This window comes from Pleurodeles waltl, chromosome 12 (genome assembly GCF_031143425.1).
Source record: "Pleurodeles waltl isolate 20211129_DDA chromosome 12, aPleWal1.hap1.20221129, whole genome shotgun sequence".
In the NCBI taxonomy this organism is placed as follows: domain Eukaryota; kingdom Metazoa; phylum Chordata; class Amphibia; order Caudata; family Salamandridae; genus Pleurodeles; species Pleurodeles waltl.
In genome coordinates this window covers 705,145,394-705,170,621 of record NC_090451.1, presented here as the reverse complement: position 1 = coordinate 705,170,621, position 25,228 = coordinate 705,145,394, and the positions used below count along the sequence as shown (strand labels likewise).

General features: G+C 41.8%; 1 protein-coding gene across 2 annotated transcripts in view; it reads left to right on the top strand.

Moving 5' to 3' along the window:
- Positions 1 to 25,228, top strand: part of CHRNE (cholinergic receptor nicotinic epsilon subunit) — a 42,974-nt gene that overhangs the window by 15,727 nt on the left and 2,019 nt on the right. For both annotated transcript variants that reach the window (XM_069215668.1, XM_069215667.1), the window contains exons 5-11: positions 325 to 480; positions 2,911 to 3,014; positions 3,727 to 3,927; positions 8,277 to 8,391; positions 12,684 to 12,798; positions 13,623 to 13,830; positions 19,156 to 19,286. In XM_069215668.1, coding sequence (XP_069071769.1) covers positions 325 to 480; positions 2,911 to 3,014; positions 3,727 to 3,927; positions 8,277 to 8,391; positions 12,684 to 12,798; positions 13,623 to 13,830; positions 19,156 to 19,286 — 1,030 coding nt within the window. The remainder of the gene's footprint in view (positions 1 to 324; positions 481 to 2,910; positions 3,015 to 3,726; positions 3,928 to 8,276; positions 8,392 to 12,683; positions 12,799 to 13,622; positions 13,831 to 19,155; positions 19,287 to 25,228) is intronic.

The following is a 25,228-nucleotide window of genomic DNA, read 5'->3' as shown; positions in this document are numbered from 1 at the left end:
ATCTCCTTTAAACACTTTTTGGGCTATTCACAAAGGTAACCTGAACTTCTCATTAATGCACGCGTGTAATTAACTCTGACACTTTTGAGTAACAACTACTTTTGGCCGCTCACAAACTCAGAGTGTAAAGTTCCTCAGTGGTGTAGAAATACATGTCCCCATATTTATGAGTGTAAGTTACTACTGCCAAAAAAAAGAAACAGTATAAGCCGAACACCACAATCACTGGTATCACAACACCCCCCGTAGCACACTAAAGAGTCAGGGACTTAAAATAAAAGCTCAAAGAAACAATTCTTATGCTCTTCTCCTCACCACTCTCAGCATCGATGGGAATTTTGGAGTCGCCTACTATGCCAACGTGCTGGTCTACGAGAGCGGCGCCATGTACTGGCTCCCGCCCGCTATCTACCGGAGTACCTGCAGCATCGTGGTGACGTACTTCCCGTTCGACTGGCAGAACTGCTCCCTGTCCTTCAGGTAAGGCCGGCACTGTGTCAATGGTGTTTTTGTTGCATTTATTTGCAGCCCCACCGGTTAACTCCTTCATTCCTGTTTCTTGTGAATACCTTTGCCAAGGCAGTGGAAGGCTCAGGCGCTTTGGTAATTTTTCATAGTGATAGGTCTCTTTATATTCTTGAAGCAGTGGAAGATTTTGGTAACCATGGCTGTATGAGCACTAGGACCCTTGGGGTTCTGGGCAGACTTTAAACAGGAACCACGTGATATGAGGGAAGGTGTCAGGGTGTGGTTTTAGGAAGTATGATGTAATGGGATATGTGTGAATGGATGTTGGAGAATAAAGTCAGGTTCAACTGCAACTCCAGTGTGTGGCATCGTTTATATGCGTGCTCCAGGGCTGTGGTAAACGCTACAATGGTTATCAGAATATCTGCTTACTACGCATATTTGACACAGGGGTAATCACAGTTAGTGGTAAGGCTGATCTCTTAGAGTACTTGAGGATGCACAAAAGAGAAGCTGTTTGGTAAACATCTCTAGCAGCAGGCTATCGCTCACTGATTTCATGAGACCCTGGTTTGATAATCGTCAGTAGCAGCAGACAGCTTCTCACGGTGTATTGGAGGCAAATGAAGTCCTGAGCCTTTTGGTGCCATGGTAGCAGTTACCAGTAGTAAGTCTTCTCTTATTTAGGAGCATATGTACGGAGCATTTTTCGAGTCACAAACAGAACGATTCACAGAATCGTCCCGTTTGCAACTTGAAAAATGTTTTTTTGGGATGCACAAAGCCCAAACTACATTTTGGTAACTTGTTACCGAATCGCAGTTTGGATTTTGCAATTCGGTATTAGGAAGGGGCGTGTCAAGGGCGTCCCTTCCTAATACCGTATCCTAATGGTATGCATGATTGTTTTGTGATCGCGAATGCGGTCACAAAACAATTGCAGTTAGCACCAGTTTGAAACTGGTGCTAACCCATTAGCAAACGGGAAGGGGTCCCCATGGTACCCCTTCCCCTTTGTGAATGGAGGCGAAAATATTTTTTCAGAGCAGGCAGTGGTCCTACAGACCACTGACCGCTCTGAAAAAAAATGAAAAGAAAACTTTACATTTTTGAATTTGAAATGCCTCTCGTTTTCCTTTAAGGAAAACGTGCTGCATTTAAAAAAAAAAAAAAGCTTTATTTAAAAGCAATCACAGACATGGTGGTCTGCTGTCTCCAGCAGGCCACCATCCCTGTGAGGGCAGCCATTCCCAATGGGGTCACAAATTGCGACCTACCTCATGAATATTCATGAGGTAGGTCATTTGCGACCCCATTGGGAATTGCAAACAGTGTAAAGTACATTGTTGTACATCCGGTTTTGCGATTCGCAAATTGCAAGTCGCTAAGACTCGCAGTTTGCGAGTCGGAATACCGGATCTTTGTACATGTGGTGTGGCCTTCAATGTCTTTAGGCAGAGGAAAACTTGAACAGGAACCACAGGGCTTAAACCCCATGATTTTGTTAACGGAAATCATACACACAATGGGAGACAAAGCCTGAAAACTGAGCTCAATAAAATGCCGAATATAAGTCAGTCACAAAAATTACTGGAACTATCTCCCTTTTCGGATCTGTGCTGACTGCCGCCGAAATAAATGATAGTGCGTTGAGGGCACCGCTGTAGGCACCATGCATGCACTTCATCGTAGATGCCGCCGAGCTGAACCATGTCCTCTACCGACGCGCACAGGTACTGCTCGAAAAGTTTCCAGAGCCATTCTAATGGGGCAGCGACTTAAAATAAAACCCCAATCGGCAATATTGTTAAAACAAATTAATTTATTTTGACATGTTTTTTTTTTATTTAAAAATAAATGTAGGTTTATTTTTTTTAAAGTTAAAATAATTTAAAGTAATACTATTCATAACTTTTGGTAATTTGTGATACATAATAAATAACTATAAACATTTTACTTTAGGTGAGATTATTTAAATTAAATCATTAGCAAAATAGCTTTAAATCAATTAAATGTTTAATTCAAACTGTAGGATATTTACTACAAAGTGTAAGAGTAAATTCACACATGATGATTTACTCAAGTGTAAATTTATCATTGTGAATAAGCCCTATAGTTGGTAGCTACCTACAAGTGCTGCTGAGTCCTTTTCTCACAGCACCAAAGGGTATGCACTGTTGATGGCCTACAGAACAATTCTCAGGCAGTTCTCACCATCATATGGATGGTTCTGGTCCCAGCTACCTTACAGAGTGTTCCCCCAAAGAATATTCTAAGTGTTCCTGATCACCTGGGGAGACTCTGTGCAGTACACAGATGAAAACCACCATCCAATCGATTCTTGAACAGCTGCAGTGTTCTGGGTTTGCTCCAGATCCCATGGCCTAGCTACTGCTTCCCAGTAAGAGTCTTTGCTCAGTTTCTTCCTGTTACTTCTTCTAGGTCCCAGACGTACAGCGCCAGTGAAATCGATATGCAGCTGACACTGGATCCAGACTCACAGTTGCCCATTGAGTGGGTGGATATAGACCCGGAAGCCTTTACAGGTGAGAGGCCAACAGGTGGACTTCTGCCGCATTAGTTGTGTTGCGGTTTCTGCAAGAATGACTTTCCATATCACAAGGAGAAATAATGAAGGCCCACAGGGGCTCTTGGAGGATGGGACTGTAATGTCATAGTCTCCCCTCATGCCAGCACTCACTCTGCGTTTGACAAATAAACTGAATGTGCCCATTGTTGAGTGGCATCCTTTTTCCAGAAGGTGTGGAAACAAGAATGTGTTTTCAGCTGGAAAATACACCTTGGTGCATGCAAATCCCAAATCCCTCTCTTGGACACAAACACACTTGTGTATGTCTGCAAAACACTTATAAATAATTGTTAAACACTTTCTTTCCTAATGGCATAGGGAATCCAAGGCTCACCTCTAGCTGGTTACCTTAGTGTGCACGGAGAAGTCTGTGGAGGGGTTGATGCAGCTTGTTACAGAAGGGAGCATAGCGGGGACTGGGCATAGCCCGGAGAGGGCACCCGGCTCTCTTATAACCAGGGAATGGATTTCTAATTTGAAAGAAACAGCCCAGACTACCAACAGAGAGATGTCCTAAAGTGCAAGATAAGGCCTCCATCTTCCAAACATCTGCTTATGAAGTGGTTAACATAAAACACAGAAGGCCTCTAGAGCAATGCTTTGGCATGTCTATTTATTGAAGATCAGTCCTTTCTATGTCCTTCTAATTCTCCTGTCCACCTTCGCAGAGAATGGCGAGTGGGCCATAAAGCATCGCCCGGCCAAGAAAGTCATCAACAAAAACTTCTCTCCGGATGACCTGGAGTACCAGGAGATCCTCTTCAACCTGATCATTCAGCGGAAGCCCCTGTTCTACATCATTAACATCATCGTGCCGTGCGTGCTCATCTCCTCCCTCGTGGTGCTGGTCTTCTTCCTGCCCGCCAAAGGTGAGTCGGTCCAGTGGACAATCAGATGCATCTGCCTGTCGCTGAGCTTTCTTCAAGGCACAGTCCTCCAAGGTGTCTCTAGTAACCTGGGCCTTCTACCAGGCCACTATGACCAAAGAGTTGAAGCAGTGGGCTTCTCAAGGAGAGGCTGACTTGGTCATTTACGGCCTGATTTAGAGTTTGGCAGATGGGGTCACTCTATCACCAATGTGACGGATAGCCCATCCACCGTATTATGATCCCATTATATCCTACGGGGATCGTTATATGGCGGACAGGATATTCATCACGTTTGAGTTGGAGTAACCCGTCCGCCAAACGTTAAATCAGGCCCATAGTTCTGCTCAGAGATGGGGAACGGTAACTGTACTAATTTTAGCAGTTGTGCCCATTAGGAAATGAGGGCAAGTCAAGCGCGCCCCCATGCCTGCATAGTGTCAGGATGCTGGTTTGAAGGTAAGTCTCCCTCTTAGTGTGGTTGGATGCGAGAAAGCAGAACATTAAACCCACTTGCACTGAGTGGATTTCTGAAAAGGAAATTCTGGTCGTCATCACATAGTGATGGCGTGGACTAAATTGAGATTGTACATGTTGAGAACGCACTGTATGGCAGAGCATGGGCAGTGAACTACAAATCCCAGCAGGCCACAAACTCTTGCATATCTAGCAAGATAGGAGGCACTTTGTATCCTCAGATATAACTGTCCTCAGGATGGCATCCTAAGTGATACAGTCTTGCTGCCAGGACCTCACTGAATGGATGCTGGATTTCAACTATCAAGGCCAATTGCTTCCTAATGCTGGGGACATTTTGTTTTACAGAGAAGAAGCTTAAAGCCATTTGTGACTGAACATAAACAATTTTTTCTAATTTATTTTTAACTCTGAAGTCTTGGTTGCTCCTAAAAATTGGATTATTTGTTCCGCTAAAAGTTCCTGAGATGGAAAGAACGGATTCCTAAATGATTACACATGCATATATATTAATAATGTAAATTGTGCACAAGGTATTAGATTTTCAGCCTGTGTACATATTAATAAGAGTAAAGAACTATTGGATATTACTGATGTTCTTTATTGTGCAATTTCACAGAAGCCATGATTTCTTTGGAAGAAATAACCTTCAAAGATTTAGATTTAGTTTGCAAAAGTTCAGATTTAGTTTGCGATAAAGGCCTCCACCACTAGATGTCACTGTAGGGCAGTAATTATGCCTGTGCAGACTATGCTTAGTCTTCTTTGAAAAAGTTATCTGACTCTGAAACCCATTCCCAGTCACTGGTTCCCAAACAGCTGTGTCTTCAACTGCCAATGCTTCCTGCCTTGATGAGGGAACTGGGGCTCCAGAAGAGTAAGAGGAGTCTTATTGCGGGCAATGCGATTTCGACAAGGTGCTCCTCCAGGCAGGTGCTAAGGCGCAGAGGTTTGCTTGGATGGCAAGCTGTGAGGCAGCGGAGCAGTGTGGTTGGTGCTGTTCCAGCACCCGCAAATCTCCCTCTGAAGTGGAGCCACTGGCAGCACGCATGAACTGATGCTGTTAACCGGCGACTGTGCAACATAAACATGTAAAGAATTAGCATGTTTTTTTCACAACATATTAGTTTGCTGTCTGTTCCATAGGTTTTCATTACTGACAGCGGATCCCACTCGATTTCACAATTCTGGTCTGTCTTGTGTTGGGAGATGCATATGTAGGTGCACCTCGCCACCATCGTATCTTCCTCAAATGGCTGGGCAGAATGAAAGATTGAATTGGTGTGTTCAACAATATCCGAGATATCAGGTCTTGGCACAGCAGGATGATTTCAGCAGTATATTATACATGGCAGAGTTAACATACCAAAACACACAGCGTTCAACTTATTTCTTTGTATGTATGGTATACATGTATCCGTGGTTAGAAAGAGTATCCAGCAGACAGAGCATTACCAAAAGTAAGTAATTTGTTTTTCTGATGGATACTTGTAACTGCAGATTCCTAAGCTTGTGAGTAAATACCAAAGCATTACAAGCCCAGGTGGTTGGTCTGTGGAATGGTTCCGATCAGGAAACCCTGCAGCACAGATCAATGCAATGGCAACAGCGTTTGTTGTGGAAGAATGAGTGCAAAAGCCTTTCAGAGGATGTTTCTCATCCAATCCATAACATGTGTAAATTGGGTCAAAGTAACACCCGCAAATTTTATTTCCAACATGACCTATTTCTGCTTGGTCGTTACTTCAGAGGAGAGGGTCTTCCTACCAGACTATATGTATGTGTTGAAATAACAAATTATTTACTTTTCAGAAGGGTGCATCTCAAAAGACACTATTTCCATGTTTCGGATCCCACACACCTTACAAGACCTTATGTAATCACCACATAAAGACCTTAGGCTCCACCCACATCTTGATCTTCCTCGACCAAGCAGATGGTGTGTGCTTCCTCTGAAAAAAATAGTCCCTATATTATTATAGTCAATAAACTGCTTGGAGTTGGTTATGGTGACAAGTCGATGATCAGGGCAAGAAGCCTTAATGGTTAATTGGGAAAAGTGATTATATGTCATAAGCCTGATTTGCTCGTTATGAAAGGTTATGACAAAGACAATAGGCTTGACCTATTTAATGTGAAAAGCAGATGTGGATTGTTATTACACTGTGAAAGCCTGCAGAAACGTGTTACGTTTGGTGGACTCTCACAAATTACTGTAGCAGGCAAGGGGTTTGATGTTGGTAAACTCCTGACAAACCTTGAAAGAAGGTGTGCAGTATGGGAATTCTTGTTAAGCTGTTTTAGAAGGGTTGCACAAAGTTTTACCTTGTCATAGGATTTCACATAGTTTGGTGGCTGCCTTGTCATATTCCTTATGCTTAATACAGTAGACAGGAAGCTGTGTCTGAATTAAAATACCTTTTACACCCATTATGATTATCAATAACTATTCATCAAGCATTTGTAATAAAAATACTTCTCTAAAAGAAAAAATACATACAACATTAGCATACATAGAGGGGGATTCGGGTCAGCCCTCTTCAGCGATTGGTCTGTTTGAGTGTCATTCACATTCTGCATCCTCCCATGGTTGCTTTTTGCATGTGGCAATGGGAGAACCCATTATTACCAAGCAGCGTCCCAGACAGTGTTAGTGGGTTGGTCATGCTGCTAATTTCAGTGCAGTGTGCCACATGACAAGTCTTGGTAGCAGTGGGTTTAGCCGTCGTGTTGGCTTTTCCTCTCACACTGATGTTGGGACTTGAGTGTCCTTACTCAGATGCCCTTCTTCCAAAATCAAAATGAGTCTTTCAGAGTACCTTCCTTTCTCTCCTTACTAGATTCCCCAATCCAAAAGGGTGGATCCATTTCATGTGACTCATTCTTCCTGTATGGAGAGTATAAAAGCAGAAAATATTGGGAATGTGCTGCAATGCAGCCGAAAACTGTTTTTTAGTTAGGTTCACCCCCACTCTTTCAATATTTTCCCCCCGAATTTTTATAGTTTTTCAGTTTTTTATCTAGAAATTTTAGAGATTTGTCGAATTACTATTAGGATATTAAGAATTCTTCGATATTCCAGTTCCTTCTCAGCTCCTGAAGGGCTGTTCAGTATCTGGCACCTTTCTTCTGTAATCCTCAATCAAGTTTCACCTTTCCTAGATGTTTCTTTTTTATCATTTCCTGCTTTTTCCTCCTATTTGAATCTTTCCAAGAGACAGTTTTTCACGTGTACTTGAAACATGTTGAGACAGTGGCTACTGAAGGGACTCTATTTTACCTTGTGCAAGGGAACAAGGCTTTAGCGCTCCTCATATTGACAAACTGACCGCAAATAGGACAATTGCTTTTCTACCGCCTGTCTTAATTTTTGGTAGGTTACGAACCACCCCATCCAAATTCTATGTCTGCCTCAAACTGTCATCCTCGAAGAGAGCCCCACCCTGAAAGTTTACCTCGATTCAAGGCATAGTGTTCCACCCAAGGCTGGGTTTCTACAGCTCTGAACAGCTTTCTTGCAGAGTTTTTACAAAGGTTAAGAAGCACCCCCCCACTGAGACTATCTGCTCCTCTAGGGATGCTCTTCAAACAGTCACTACCTCCAAATGTCCACAATGGCTTATTTTTGTAATTGGCTGTCTCTACTGCCTGTTCGGAGCAGACAATTTTGTTGGACAGTGTGCTATCTTCTGCCATCTCTGCTCAGTGTGTGCCTTCCCTTTCTTTGTGGCATAGGGCCATCAGGTGGTACCTAGATGGCTTGCATGTGGTCAGGGTGGAAGGAGAAAGGGGGGATGTGTATGCATGTGTTTTATCTTATCACTGTTCAGTATATTTCCTAAATTCCCCATGTTTTTCCTTCTTCTCATTGCCAGCTGGAGGTCAGAAGTGTACAGTGTCTATCTCTGTGCTCTTGGCACAGACTGTTTTCCTCTTTCTGATTGCACAAAAGGTTCCAGAAACCTCCCTCAGCGTACCACTCATTGGCAAGTAAGGGCTGTGGCCGGTGTGTGCATGCCAAGCTGATATTCCTTACCAAACCCTGCAATGCCTTAGTTACTGCCCAGCTCCAGCCACAGCACCTTGGCACACTGCATTTTCATGGCGCATTGATCACCACAAACAACAACTTTCAGAGGTCCCACACTTGAAACCCAGGGGTCTGTCTGATGCTGCGGTTTTGAGACATGACTGTGGATATGCTACCAAACCCCATAGACATCTATAACAGTGGTTCCCAACCTTCTGACTTCTGTGGATCCTGACTTTATCATTACTGGGACCCCCACTGAACATTATTGGAATCCGAGGACCCCCTTCACTGAGTCATTACTGGAAACCGGGGAGCCCGGCCCAAACACCGTTCATGATTTGAAATGTAAAACAACACACACAAAATACAGAAACATGCATTCCATCAAACACATACACAAACAATAACTCATTTTATTTAATTTGCAAATAAATAAATCTAATAGGAAGGTTGGAGATTTTCTATAAGCAACTGACGCATCACATCGTCCAAACTATATTATATTTGTTGCACCTGCATTGCGCCCGCAAATCAATCTAAGGACACTAGTTTAATTTTTAGCCCCCATATTCAAATTCCTTGAAATTTACAGTACGTTTTAAAAATGCCAATTGTACATTCAGCCACAATATTTATATACACTTTATTAATCTGTTAATATTATTACATTTTCTAAGCAGTCATGGACACCATGAGGAAGTTTCGCAGATTCCCTTCAGTACCTGCATAATAGGTCGGGAACCACTGATCAATAACAATATTCTGCCCTTAGCCGGGCCTCGAGACAGCCTCAGTATGGCATCCCTTTCTGTCGGTCTTCAGGTTAGCAGTGCATCTCTGTCAGATCCCAGTGGCCTCAGGCTGCGGTGCATCTCTCAGATTCCAGCAGTCTGAGGCTGCAGTGCATCTCTGTCAGATCCCAGTGGTCTCAGGCTGCGGTGCATCTCTGTCAGATTCCAGCGGTCTCAGGCTGTAGTGCATCTCTGTCAGATCTCAGCGGTCTAAAGGCTGCAGGGCATCTCTGTCAGATCCTATCGATTTCAGGCTGCAGTGCATCTCTGTCAGATCCCAGCAGTCTCAGGCTGCAGTGCATCTCTCAGATTCCAGCAGTCTCAGGCTGCAGTGCATCTCTCAGATTCCAGCAGTCTCAGGCTGCAGTGCATCTCTGTCAGACTCCAGCAGTCTCAGGCCGCAGTGCATCTCTCAGATTCCAGCAGTCTCAGGCTGCAGTGCATCTCTGTCAGATCCCAGCGGTCTCAGGCTGCAGTGCATCTCTGTCAGATTCCAGCGGTCTCAGGCTGCGGTGCATCTCTGTCAGGTCCCAGCGGTCTCAGGCTGCGGTGCATCTCTGTCAGGTCCCAGCGGTCTCAGGCTGCGGTGCATCTCTGTCAGATTCCAGCGATCTCAGGCTGCGGTGCATCTCTGTCAGATTCCAGCGATCTCAGGCTGCGGTGCATCTCTGTCAGATCCCAGCGGTCTCAGGCTGCGGTGCATCTCTGTCAGATTCCAGCGATCTCAGGCTGCAGTGCATCTCTGTCAGATCCCAGCGGTCTCAGGCTGCGGTGCATCTCTGTCAGATTCCAGCGGTCTCAGGCTGCGGTGCATCTCTGTCAGATCCCAGCGGTCTCAGGCTGCGGTGCATCTCTGTCAGATTCCAGCGATCTCAGGCTGCAGTGCATCTCTGTCAGATCACAGCGGTCTAAAGGCTGCAGGGCATCTCTGTCAGATCCTATCGGTTTCAGGCTGCAGTGCATCTGTCAGATCCCAGCGGTCTCAGGCTGCAGGGCATCTCTGTCAGATTCCAGCAGTCTCAGGCTGCAGTGCATCTGTCAGATCCCAGCGGTCTCAGGCTGCAGGGCATCTCTGTCACATCCCAGTGGTCTCAGGCTGCGGTGCATCTGTCAGATTCCAGTGGTCTCAGGCTGCGGTGCATCTGTCAGATTCCAGTGGTCTCATGCTGCAGTGTATATCTGTCAGATTCCAGCGGTCTCAGGCTGCAATGTACATCTGTCAGATTCCAGCGGTCTCAGGCTGCAGTGCATCTCTGCCAGATCCCAGTGGTCTCAGGCTGCGGTGCATCCCTGTCAGATCCCAGCGGTCTTAGGCTGCAGTGCATCTGTCAGATCCCAGTGGTCTCAGGTTGCAGTGCATCTGTCAGATCCCAGTGGTCCCAGGCTGCAATGCATCTGTCAGATCCCAGTGGTCTCAGGCTGCAGTACTCCTCTTTAAGATTCTAAGATTCACAGGCAAACACTGGCTCTGCTCTTAAAGATTGTCCTGTTGGTCAGCTCCGCTAAACAATATTTCCAGATTTTCAAAAGTCAATAGAGGCTTTTCTATGGGATGCTAAACTTCATAGCATTGATTTTATTTTGTGAAACAATACGATTCTCAGGTCGTTTAATCACTATGTTTATTTTTGGTTAAAAATTAACCATAAAAACCCAGATAAAAGGTTTTACAAATATAAAATCTTACAATAAACAATTGCTTTTAGATATATAGATTCAGCCTTACAACTTACTTTGGTTATTAATACCATTAATTAAAATCTGCTTCAAATTGTTTTCTTCATTCCACCTAAGAAACGACCCACACTAATATTGTAAATAAACAGAAAACCTGGTCTACCCGTCATAAAGATCTCACACTGGGCCATTGGTCGAAGCAATGTAATGTGCCGGCAAACAAACAAAAAATAAACAAAGTGCATCATTGTCAAGCGATATTTTGGTGGGACAGAGGCTGGGTACTTCTCAAAAATTCCAGAATTTGGGCAAATAAAGAAGCTGGTAGACAATTTCCGTCCAAAATCTTGTAAAACGATTACGCTTAAATGAGGATATCAAGATTAAATTTGGTGATTCTCAGTTAATATTGGGGTTTCCTTGGGACATCTAAAATGATCAGGAAATTGGTTGCTGTCTCCGTACAAAATTCTGTGGCTTCATTAACTAAAACTGCATAATTAATTGCTCAACATTCAATTATCTGTGGTTTCCAGGATTCTCAAGTGTGTTCTGTCCTCTACATGAGATTGCAAAATTGGCAGGTGTTTTGCTTCACTGCTGACCGAACCAAAAATACACACACACTGAAAAGAGTCCAAAAAGAATCTCTGGAATGTACCTCTTAATTTTAAGAAGACATTTATTAAATCACTTTGCAAGGCTCGTAATGGAAGGCCAACAATAAAGTGAGAACATGTACAAAGAATATTCAATCTATAAACAGCAAATATATACATGCAAAAATACAGATACCTATATTTATATATATATATATATATATATATATATATATATATATATATATATATATATATATACATACATACCATGGGGCCTATCCGGTGCTTCTTCTTTCTCTCACTAACTTCAAGCCGTAGACTCCAAGATCGGCTGCAGGAGAGGGAGAGGGGGAGGGAGAGGGGGGGGTAGGGGGAAGTGGAGGGAGAGAGAGGGGGAGGGGGAGAGAGGGAGAGGGAGAGGGAGGGAGAGGGAGAGAGAGGGAGAGGGGGAGAGGGACAGGGAGAGGGAGAGAGAGAGAGATCTATCTACCCTTCTAGGGTGTCAGGCTTTCGACGTCAAAATCCTGACCGAAGTCGCTGGATCTCCCACTGTCAATCCTGGGTCTCTTATATACTTTAAACAAGCCAGAGGGGAGAGTTCTAGAAAACCTCCCCCACTCCCTCCTTGTTATTCAGAAATGCTGGCTACTTCTGTTAGTTTTGAAAGGAGCACGTCAGAATTGGCCAAGATCCCAAGGTGCCCTCTCTCAAAACAAAAGCGTTACCTGCCGTACCATAAACATCATCCTAGTACATTCTCATCAGCCTAAGCCATTGGTGAGAAAGAACACGCAGAATAAAAACATGAGCAAAACACGCATTGCATAGCATGAGCATGGAAAAATACTTGCAGCTTTTAACATGGCGGTGGCTAATGCCAAAATAAAGTCAATAGGCAAAATAAAGCTGGTGGTCACTAATGTGACGGTGTGGTGCTAGGCTAAATGCAATGTGGAGTCAGTGGTCAAAACACAAATATCATTACACCAGGTCAGCATTTATGCCTCTCTAAGATGTTCTGAATGTCACTCGCACACTATTACCTTTGAAACACTGCCGGTCCAGCCTTGTGCCCTCCCACGCGCTTTGCATTATGTGATTCAGTGAGTTCTGTTAATGAGTAAACTGATTTATGTGTACAGTTGCAGTCTATAATTCAGACCATCCTTCTCCTGGCAGGTACCTAATATTTGTCATGTCTGTGTCCACGCTGGTTGTCCTGAACTGTGTGATAGTTCTGAATGTCTCCCTGAGGACTCCGAACACGCACAACATGTCTGAAAAGATCAAACGTGTAAGGAATACGCATGAAGTGTGGAGTTGAGCAATTTCTCTGCTGTCGTAAACACTCAGGAATAAAATTGTTCTTAGATGAGGGAGTCTGTTATCCCTAGGAGCGTACATATCTACAGCTGATACAAGACAGTGTTTGGTGTGGGCTTCTCTATCCTGTAGAGTCTGCCCAAACACAAGCCATATGGACTAAGGATTAAGGAGGAGTTCATTGCAGAGCTTACAATAACTAGCCATGCAGGCACAGGAAGTGAAGTGAATATTTTATTGGCGTCTGCCCGTTTGGCTATTCAAATTTACTATTTATTGTACCAAATTTTCTGTAAGACTAACAAAGAAAATGGAATGACAATTCACAAAATGAATTGTCCTTGTTCTAGAAGTTAACTATTAAACAGTGGAGTCCCAGAAAAGTTGAGCACTAAGATATTATAAACACTAGCACCTGTGCACTTTCTTCTAAGTTGGTGATTCATTTTCATATTTTCTGTAATTTAGCTGTGATTAGTTCTAGAGACAACACATTTTTTTGCACAAGAACAATAACTACTATGCTGGGCAATGTAAGTTGCATTGCTCGTTCAATCAATTTTGTATTTTTTATTTGCGCTATCTTGAATTATTACAGAGCTGTAATATCTGTGTTAACAACAGAGGTACAGACTATAGAGATGGTAAGAGCGAGAAAGCCTTCAAGTGAAGCAGAGAACATTTTAAAAATGTCTGCATCAACTAAAAAGCAAGTTCTGTAGATTCTTCTGTCACCATGCTTGAATATCTATCCCTGCTTTTGTGCTGCCCTACTGCACTGAGTTTTCTCCATAGGTGTTCCTGGTGGTGTTGCCTCATTACCTGGGGATGCACCTGGAGCCCTCCGATGATCCTTGGGATGCCCCAAGACCACGCCGGCGGAGCTCCTTTGGGATCATGCTGAAGGCGGAGGAGTATGTTCTGAAGAAGCCCCGCAGTGAGCTGATGTTTGAGAGGCAGAAGGAGAGGCACGGCTTCAAGCGATCCTTCCTGGACAAGTATGGTAGGCCAGCAGTGCTTTATGTGTTCAGTCTATGACTGTGTATGCCACACTTTAGCAAGGGGTTTGAGCTGCAAATGAACCACTGGCAGAGAAATAACAGAACTATACAATTTTATGAGCATCTAAAAAACAGTGTCAGTTATTAAAAATATTTAACCAAAAACTATAAAATTCCATGGAAGGATTAACAAGGTACGTTTTGCAATTTTCCGACATATTTTCAAGGACTTCCAAGGGATTTACTTGTAAATCATTCCTTAATAGTGGCGGGCAATCAGTCTTAAAACAATCTCTATTTGACTAGAAACCTTTGACTTATGGAAGCTATGACTATCTAAATCCACCCCTGAGTTATTCACAAACCTTTCCCCCAGAACTAGGTAAAGAACTGTTGAAGGGAAACCATCGCAAAGGTACAATAGCTACAAAAAAAGGCACTCATTTATGCGTTATTAATGTATTGTATCTACAGAGTAAAATGTGCCTGTTTAAGGCTAGAACAGCAGACACATGTTCACTTCTACTTCAGAAGTTATTTTTCCATTTAAAGATATTTTCCCTAACATATTAGTTTTCTTCACAGCTCCTCAGTAAACTAGGGCGATTTCTTTAACCAAAGTAACTATGCAACTTGTAGCATGTGCCGTACAAGACCAAATAGGCTCCAGGCACATCCAATGGTGGTACACAAAAGTGAAGAATAATAGTCAGGGCTCCCGGTTTTATGGTATTTATTTTTCTAAACTGTCCATCTATTTATCCATATTTTTTTTTTTGCCATCTTATCTGTGTTTATCCGTATTTATTTTGGGTACGTTGAGCAAATGAAGTTGCAAAATGGTATATTTCCTTATTTATTTAACCAATAAACGTGCACTCGCATTTTGACGTCCATCGTGTTTTAACAGATTAAGCAGCCAAATATAACATAACAATAAACCCACGGGTAAATATTAGCATTATACTGTAAATGGATGTTGACACCTGTTGTAATTTAGGGAAATCTCACCCTGATTTTAACTCCCCACACTGTCTATCTGCTCAGCTGCTAGCCTGGGATTGATGAAAGACAGTATAAAAATTGACTCAAAAGAAGGACAATCTCCTGTATTTTTCCATTGTTTTTAGATAAACGCAGACAGGAAAAACATTGTTTTCTGTCTGTATTTATCTTTAAAAATGGAAAACGGAGAACCTTAATTATAGTTTAAAAAAAGCTTCAGTGCTTTCTGAAAGTCAGGAAGGAAGAAACAGTTCTTAGAGAATATGGGAGTTGGTTCTATTAGTACAATCACGGAGAAGTGAGTCTCTTCATTCAGATTTTGAGGCAGGGCAGACAAGGAGGGAATAGTCCAGATGCATGGCTCAACACACAACCTCATGCAATCCAAAACATCATACTTTGTGTAGGCAGTGATACAATCAAAGCATATCGTGGAAAATCCTAGGGGGTAAAATAATTCTAGTCCACCCAAAGGTACCTATGTGCACAAAATGAGCACTCCTAAATCTTCTGATTCACTAGAATTGGCTTGGTAATCTTTCTGGTGTGTGGAACGTACATGTAATGCGTCTAACTGACCAAATATAATCTTGTGACTTTTAACCTAAATTAAAATAATCCATCGGACACTTTTCTCTTAAAAATCTTCTACATCCCATCAACCTGCAATACGTTTTGAAAGCTCTAACTCACAACAAGGTACATTTTTGGAGACTTAATCAACCATGGCCATGACACCATTCCACTTCAGTGACAACCGCTTATAGAAGTAGACTGATCTGACCGTAACATGATTCCTCTGACATTTGTATTACCTGCCTTGTTCTTCCTCAGATTGTCACACCAAAGGCAGTCTACAATAGATAGTTCAAATGAATCTGATTTGGATACTGGTAGTATTCAACATTTTCAAGGTCAGTACCATGATGGTTCAGTACCATCTCTCAAGACGGCAATGCTTCTGTTGACAACTATTATTTTGATTTATCAAAAGGGATCAAATACCTAGATCCCATCAAGAAAAATCAAACACTTTAACAAGCACTGCAACACCTATCTCTCAGATGCTGCCTTCTTCTTGAGAAAAGATATCTGTAAAGTTTATAGTCTCTGTTTCTCACATGACCTCCAGTTTTCTGCCCAACATCTGCAGGATGCAACTGCTCGCTAGAAGTTTTGGCAGTCAAAGCTCAATTTATTCAGGATAAAATAAATAACGCTCTTAATTGCACTCTTAAACTCTTTTGTGAAGCTCTACTTTTCAAAAGAGCCTGCTAATTCAAACCATTAGTTCCAACTCCAACACAAATTATTTTTGAACCTTTTCAGGAAATCTGACTTAGTTTCTCCTTACTAGCAAAAGGCTGGGGAAGTTTAATATCGATCTTGTAGTCCAATCTTGCACTTATCTCAAAGGTATCAACCCTTACTTTTTTTAAATAGTCAATCTGACTCACATTCCTAAAAAGAACTTTGAATGCTTCCCCAACCTACTGTGCTGTCTAACTGAGCAATTATTAATACCAGGTGCTTTTCTCAGGTGTTCCAAAAACTGGTCACATCTTGCCTCTGAGATTTAAAAAAAAGCACTTTGGCAAGGCACTGTGCAAGAGGCACATACTTTTCATCCTCAGTACCCTTGATCCGGCACCAGTAGAAACAGTCTGGCTCGAACTGCTGGGCAGGTCCTCTTAGAACCTGAATAGTTGATACCCCCACTGCCTTGGCAAAAAAGCTAATGGATTTTCCACTGCCTGTGTGGTGGAGGATTTAGGTCTGACATGGTGGCAGACAGCAATTCCACCAACAAAGTTGTAAATGATTCTATAAATGTAATGGGAAGGATCTACTGTTTCTTCTCCAGTCACTACTAGTTACATTCCAGCTTCTCGTACACTCTGTTTCAGACACTGGTAAAGCATTTTATCGGAACAGGAACAAAAGTTTGTTGGAAGGAATCAAGTTGTCCTCCCTCACTTTCATTTGCATAACTGGGCAGTGACAGTTAATTCTAATATCATCTTTTTTAGATCTTTTCTGGTTAAAATAAAAATAATAATGAATGCTATGTGTTTCTATTGCAGAGTTGTATACAAACGCCGGCTTGCTCACACCATTACAGAGAACCCAAATGTGCATGAAATCATAAGTTTAACAGTGACCAAAGAAGTAGGGGGGTGATGTTGCATTGAAGATGTTATTTGAGGGTAGAGGGATGCTGTATTTTGTATGAATCATTATGTAATAAAAGGCACCCAATGCAAATTACTTTTTTTACAATAAGGTGAGACGAACCTGCGTTTCTAAACTCTCTGCAATACAAATGGTTTAACATTTACCATGTCCTTAGTATATGTCAAATCCATCTTAAGATGTGCCCCTGAATCAAGCTAAGAAGAAAATGAAACAGACAGCTGAAAAATGACTCAGGAGTTAATTTTGCCATAATTCACACTAAGTGTTAAACTGTATAATAACACTGCCAACATTACAATAAAATAGTGTAATGTGAGTTGTTGTCCTCACCACATTTCTAAACAATTGTTTTGAAAAGAAAGGGCACGTCAATATTTTCGATGCCAAAACTCAGTCACTCCTATCATTACAACTATGTCCTATTTTGGAAGCCTCTTAGTTGGAGGAACTTTAAAGCATTAATTATATTGCTACATATGAGGCCCCATATGCAGTACTTGGAACATCAAATATTGATTTGTCTCAGCACTCCGCCATCTGGTTTTACATAAGCTCCATTGCCAGACACTTCATTCTACACAATTAGAGAAAATATTCATCATATTTTAATCAGTGGTGGAAAAGCTAATCTTATGCTACAGACATGAGAGAATCGTGTTTGATATCTATCATAAAACCATGAAGTCTTTCAACGACTTCTTGAAGAGAGTTTTCTATTACATTTGAAGTATATGTGTTTATGAGATCAAATATACTCTGTTTCTATTTTTTGTTTTTCTTTTATCCTGTTCATACTATAAGTGTCTATCTGGTGTCTCTGTATATTATTTGCTGGCATAAGAAACTGTAAATACAAAGTAATACTGTATTTTCTGTTCATTACGCTGAACACGATTTGTAAAGACTTCTCTCATGGGTATGCATAACTTGAGACTATGCGAAGTTGAAAATAATAAGTGTCAAAACTTCTTAAAAAGATCATTCATTATCCTTACTTGTTAATGATGTGAAGTTCATTCATATATAAGAGTTTGCAAGGAAGTAAATAACAGTCTGATTTCCCAACAGGCCATGGCAACATTGATAGAGCTGAAGAATGTTCCCATCTCCATTCTGCCAGCTTACAAAACCTATTAGTAGCTGACTGACAATAATGAATTGTTAAGGTTATGAAAACATATTAAATTCAGTTTGTAGTATGCTTAATATATAAGTAGTAATTACAGGAATGGAAGATGATCTAAGTGGCGAACAATTCTAAAAAAAAAAAATGTTTTTAAAAAACACCTTTATGCCACACAAATAAAAGATACAATAACTAATTTTGCAAGTGATTAAGCCTGCAGTCAATCTCAGAAACCAGAGAACCATGCTTAGCACAAGATACAAATACACAGATTTACATAGGAAACAGATGCATGAAAGATCCGGGGATTCCCCCCATGCAGACAGTAATCACAGTATTGGGAAAATAATGTATTAAAAGAGGAAATGTGTATATGAACGGTGTCGATAGCCCTGTGCATACATTGGGAATGTGCCCAAAGTTACTATAAAAACACAGAAGGTGGCTACATGCAGTATGTTTAAACTATAATTTACAATGTTAAAGACACAGTAGACTTTCCATCAGATAAATTCAATTGACATTTGTATAGATTTTGGTGTGAAGAGAATAGGGCATTAAAACTAAGTAAACTGACATTTAATCTAATATCAGTTTATTGAATTGTAGTTTAGAAGTATGACCTTTTGTGGAGTGACTCTCTTTAATGCAACTTAAACTACTTTTAACTAAATCAGAGATGCATGTCTTCTTTCGATGTCCATACACATATTTAAAAATGTGTGTTATGTGAATATATTTCATCAAAATGGTTTTCATGTTTTAAGACCTACTTTTTAACCAGATAGAAAAATTATTATTAAAAGAATCAAGGGACTGTTGAATTTGGTTCAGTGATGCTGATTACCTTTCCAGACACTGGACCATCATACAGCCTGGTTTAGGGACCATAAACACTTTTGAATGAGATCTGAATGTTGCCTGATGATATCCTTCTGTAACCTGTTAAAATGAGGCGTCGGCCAATCTCATCTCCTATAACTGCTCCTCTCCCATGCAGATTGTATTGACATTGGCATCACCTCCACCCTGTACAAAAATCTGGCCAAGTGTGCTCCGGACATCAAAGAGTGTGTTGACGCCTGCAACTTCATTACAGAGAGTACGAAGGATCAGAACGAGACTGGATCTGTGAGTTCCCTCGTCTTTACATCAGCCGTAGAGAGTTGCGTACAGATTAAGTTTCTAAGTCTTTGGGGAAGGGTGCCTGACGAGTATTTTATCAGGACTCTTTTTAGGATTCGCAAGGGTAATCGTGAAATGCAAGATTTCAGTGATGAGACACAAAAGAAGTTATACAAAAATTATAATAGCAAGTAAAGCAAGAGCAAAGGGTGAAGCAAAACAGAACAAATAATGGAAAACTGAGAAAAGAGGGACAACAAAATCATAATTTAAAAATCATTTGTATGGGAAGAAGAAGGAAAAATAGAAAATAAAACCAGCAAGAAAAAAAATGTAAAACAAATGATTGACAAATGGGCTGAAATGATACATGGAGGAAACAAGGTTATTTGCAAAAGGAGGGAACAACGATAGTAATAAAGGAAATATGGAATTCAGAAAAGTAAGGAGTGAAACATTAAGAAAGGAACGGAGTGAGAAAAGGACAGAAAAAGGAATTAAAAAGATAGGAATGAGATTTTTTTTTTAAAAGCCAGTAATTAAAGATGGGAACGAGAAATTGGGAAAAGTGGGGAGTGAGGAAAAAGAAGAAGAGAAATTAAAAATGACAAATTCAGAGAAGGGAAGACCGATGCAGGCTCCTTGGGGCACTCCTGTAAGCCTAGGTCTGTTACAGTAGTTTACCATCCTGAGGCAGAGCCCGTGGTGGAGGGTGAAGAACCCAACGATGGAGAACTAGGATTTCAAGTGCCTTTTCCATCACTAGTGTGAACTCTTATGTTGATTGTAAAACATTTCATTACAGTAGGAAGGTTGTTCCTAGTAGAAAGCGGAGAAGCAACAGGATGGCAAGAAGCTGTAAACAAGAACATGTTGAACACACAGGCTCCTGAGAGTGGCCAGAAACACCTAGGTATCTGACCTATAGTCTGAAACAATATTGTATGGGGAATATATACACTCATTTGCAAGCTAATATTTTCCAAATTCCAGCTACATAGACATTTCTCAATAAGGCTGCGGCAGCGTTTCCCCTTGTGGAACAAACATTGGCTTTTTGATGCAATGCATTCTTTGCTTTTTGATAGCATAAAGCTGTGCAGGACACAGTGTCTAGAAATTGATAGTGTTGATATAGGGAAGCTGTCTGACTGGGCGTGAAACGCGGAAAGACATGAAAAACAGAGCTTAATTTCAGGAGAAAGATTTGATGTCTTCTCATCGACAAAGACTTAGTGAAAGGAAGTACTGAGACTCGAGAGAAGACATTAGTTTAATTTCACTAACTCAGCAGGCCTAGATGATTTCAAAGAAGCTTTCCGGAAAAAGCAGTGTAAGGAAGCCTTATGGAAATGCTCTAATGGAACGCCCATAAACTGTACCACAAAAATATTACATATCCTGAGTGAAAACAGTCTTAGCCAGAGGAAAAACCTTTTAAGTGAATTTCACAAAATCGTTAATCAATGGAATTGTTAATAAGGAAACCTGGTAAGGGTATTCATATGCGGGGAAAAAGCTGACCGGGGTAACTTGCTGCAAGAAAAATGCCTATCCAGTTTGGTTTAATACAACAGCCATGGCAGAACTCAATTTGTGTTCTATCAGACCAGATACAAAATAGCTCCCATTTCCCTAAACAGTCAAACCCTGTTGAAAGGCGACTCGTCTCTTTTAGAACGCCTATGGATTCCACAGGAAGATGCTGGTGTTATTGGAAGATATTGTGTGATCATAAGATATTGTGTGAGCTCAGGAGTCATTCTACCAAGCTCTGCAGTAGTAGGGTGGGGGATTTTTTTTTTCCCAAAGCCTGGAAAGCAGGTTCAGTTTGTATTGCATCTCCTTTTGAGACCTCTGAACAGGGCCCTGACGAACACCATCCACTCAGGAGTCCCTCAGGCCAATATCCCCACTTCACATGCAACCTTGGAAGAACCAATCTCCCCCCGCACTCACCACTATCAGCTACACCTGCATAATCATCCCACCTTCCCGTCTTGCTGGTAAAATGCGCCAACCACAGTATGGAGACAGCCTCTTTACAGCCACGATAACATCAGAAGCATCTTCGACTGAGAAGAAACAGCAGCACTCATCCTCCTCAACCTCTCGCAGCTTTTAATACGGTATCCTACAACTAACTCGTCAGAAATCTTCAGCACTTGGGTATCTGAGAACCGGCCCTAAAGTGGATATCCTCCTTCCGCACAGACAGAACTCAACGAGTTAGACTTCCCTGCTACTGCCCAGAACCCAAGAACCCATCTGTGGACCACCATCATCCTGGGTTCATACAATTGGCAGGTAGAAATTGAACATTTCTTGTTTTGGGATGAGGTGAAGAGGTTTTTCTGGTGGGAGAAACTACAGCTGAAACAGACACTTTGCAGCAGCTCGTACTCTAGGACTCACTCGTACTTCTGTAGGAAGAACCAGCTGAGGGCATCTGCGCCGACATTTTCCATGGAAATGCCCTGGAATTGAGTTTCCCTGCGATCAGCTACCTCATGGGGCTTGAGGTTCTAGAGATAGGATTGTGGATCTCATAACCTCTTGCTTGTGCAGATGGGAAATTATAGTGGATTCTCTAAATGGGAACAGATGTCATTAGCGAGGGCTTGAGGGCTGTTCGAACTTCCCTGAGCTGCAGCCTTCTGATGTGGTAGTATGATACTTTTGGTAAAGTCATAGTACCGCAATGAGCTTTCCATCCTGTGAGAGATGCCTACTTCATGATGGTGTGAGAAATAAAATCCTGACGGAACAATACTCTCGCCATGAGGTATTTTGGATGGGACCATCATGAGAACGTTGGCAGTGCAAACTGAGACAGACCATTTGGAACAATGCAAATACAAGACACCATGGAGTGCGGGGGTACAAGATTTGCCAAACCATTGGAAAGTTGAATCCCTATCAAGAATTTTTTTTTCCTTTGAAGGAAACGTTTTTTCTCCGTGTGCGGAGAGCTGCCCTTAAGTAACGTAAATGTGAAGATTATGAGTAAACTTTGGATAGACTGGTAGAGCCTTTATTGGTCAATTTTCTGGGTAAGAGTAAAGGATCGCAGAGGTACCACCATGCCCTTTCAGAATGTAGATGAGGCTAATTTGAAGCCAAAAGGGCGCACATGGTGTTAGTGTTCTCCTACCACAGATCGTACGAACACTCAGTGTTTTCTCGCAATTGGAATTTAAACATACAAGTCTTCTATGCAGATGAAGCTAATCCAGTCTTGCAGGTGCAACTCAATATAAATCTGATTCAATTTTAAATTCCTGATTTTTTTCTGAATTTACCTAGTTTGAGGACTAAGCTGCGGCAATATATAATTTTTCTTCCATATGGACCCAATATTGCAGCTTTTGTGGAAGCTACCGCTCATCCGCAAACTTTCTGCAAAAGGCATCTTAGGTGTTTGCTCTTTGTGTTAGGTGGCATGAAAGTCAAGGGGGCCTATGGGCGTCTCTTATTGCCAAAGCTACATGTCTGGATAGGGGCTGACTCTCATATAGGCCCAGTGTGTCAGTACCTTAAGATACAATTCAAGTGCTAAGTGTACATGTAAAACAATATGGAAACCGAGCCATGGTCTTACATACCTTTGATCTACCATGTAACCGTTTCTTCGCCAACTGAAATGCAAATGCTACACAAGAAACTTCCCATTTTGTTATCAATTGTTTTGTATTATGCAAACCAGTTCTTACTGGCCCATAATTTATGAAAGGCCTATCTGATTTTTTTGGGCCTCTATTTTTGTCAAAATAGAATTTCACCACCTTAGATACATCAAGGGAGACGAGAGATTTCTAAAAAAAAAACAACAACAAAAAGAAGTTGGAGGGCTCAGAAAAAAAAAGCGGGCAAAGAAATCGTTTGATTAATGTGGAAATCAGAGACCACTTTAGATAGAAAACTAGGAAGAGTTCTCATTACAACTCTGTTATTGTGAAAACATGTATATGGTTTGTTTGCATACAGGGTTTGGATTTCACTCAATCTGCGTGCTGAACTCATTGCGACTAAGAAAGATGTTTACACGTACAGTGTTGTAAAGAAGCCTAATGAATAGGTTCAAAATGATGATCCATTAATTTAAATAAAACAGTGTTAGACTCCAATGGGAGAGAAGGAGTTGTAATTAAAGGGAAAACCTTCTTAATACCCTCTAAGAAATCCTTAGCTACAGGAATTTTGAAGAATGAGGCTTCTCAAGGGTATTTCGTAGAGGTGGTTATGGCCACCAGGTGCACCTTGATAGATCAATAATGTATATCAGCTTTTGCTAGATGAAGCAGGTAAGGTAACAACACAAACATGACAATTAAATGGATCAAAATTGTATCAAATACACCAACGGCAAAACCTATTCTATTCAGAAGTATGGGAGTTTCTTGTTGAAGGACACTTGGATTCTCTGAAAATATCTATAAGGTCTTCTGGTAGCTTTAAATGGCCATATTGTAAGAATTTAGAAGCTGCACAGCCAGTCTCAGCAATAGAAGACTGGGATGGAGAATCTGACCTCTTAACTTGCAAAGGAGATCCTGCCTGCACGGGCACCTTTTAGGGAGGTGCTTGGAGAGGTCAAGAAGGTCCGTGAACCACAAATTAACTAGGCCATTTGGGTCCTATCAGTATCATTCTGCTCTTTAAATTGTACAACTTGAGCAAACCTGCCGTAATAAGAGGGACAGCGGAAGAGTGTAGAGAAATGTACTTGACCAGCCGATCAAAACGGTATTCCCGTACAACCTCAGTTGGAAAAATCTGAAAACAAGTCTATTTGGGGTTAGCTCCATTCTTTCCTCCAGTGCTTCATTATTTAGAACCCAGTCGTGGTTATCTTAAAAAATATGACAGAGGGAATCTGCTTCTGTATTCTGAACACCACCATGTACTGCTTTAATTGTTAGGTTTCTCGCTATCAGTCATTTCCAGATGGTCTGTGATTTGAGGGACAGATGTCGGGTGTGTGTGCCTCCCTGTTTGTTTAGGTGATGCATCGTTGCAGTATTGTCTCTCTGGACCAACAGGGAGTTTGTCGTTATCGCAGTAAGGAAAGACTTCATTGCACATGTGAGGGTGTAGTTCAACTAAGATCCCCTAACACAGACACAGTCCTCTTTGTATCACAGATATTCTGTGCATGCCTCAGTATATCTGCTAAAATGGGGCTGTCACGATGTACATCTGTGCATCCCCAAGGCCAATGGGGATCCACAAAGAGCAGCAGGGGCAGGACCCCGAGCACTGTCCCAGCTTCTAGCAGGGCTCTGCTCCCCGTCCTATCAAGAAACTGGGAGCGGGTTGAGGTTGGTCTTTTAAAACCTGGCCCGCTGCTCTCTCTGGCTCCTCGGTGAGAATCATGGCTTGCTGGTTCCAAAGTCCAGCACTGGATTCCTGCTCTGCTGAGATGCCATCAAAGGCAAAAAGGTGAGGAAAGATCAGTGTTGTTGCTCTGTGTGTTTGAGTGAAAGTATGTTTGTGAGTGGCTGAGAGAGAATGATACTGAGTGTGTGTTCGTTTAATGTATTTCATAATGTCAATCAGCATGAAAGAGTGAGAACTGATCAGTGAGTTTGGAAAAGGGATAGTGAGGGAGTGAGTAAAGCTATGCAAATGATAGAATGAGTGAGTGAGGAGGGGATTATGAGAGGGAATGGAAGTAAGAGGTGTCTATCAATGGTGAAACAGGTGCAGTTGCACCGGGCTATGGAGGCTCTGACAGAAGTGCTGCACTATTAGGGCAGAACACCTGTACCCCAGGGGGTCAAATCAGAGCCCCTGTACACTAGTAACTGTGCGTTAGGGTCAAGGATTGTGAAAGTGTGAGTATGTGTAGGTTTGTTTGTGAGTGAGAAACAGTGCATGGCATGGGTACATTTTTGTGTGAGGGCACCCAATCAATGAGGTGAGCACATGGCAAATATTATGCTCCC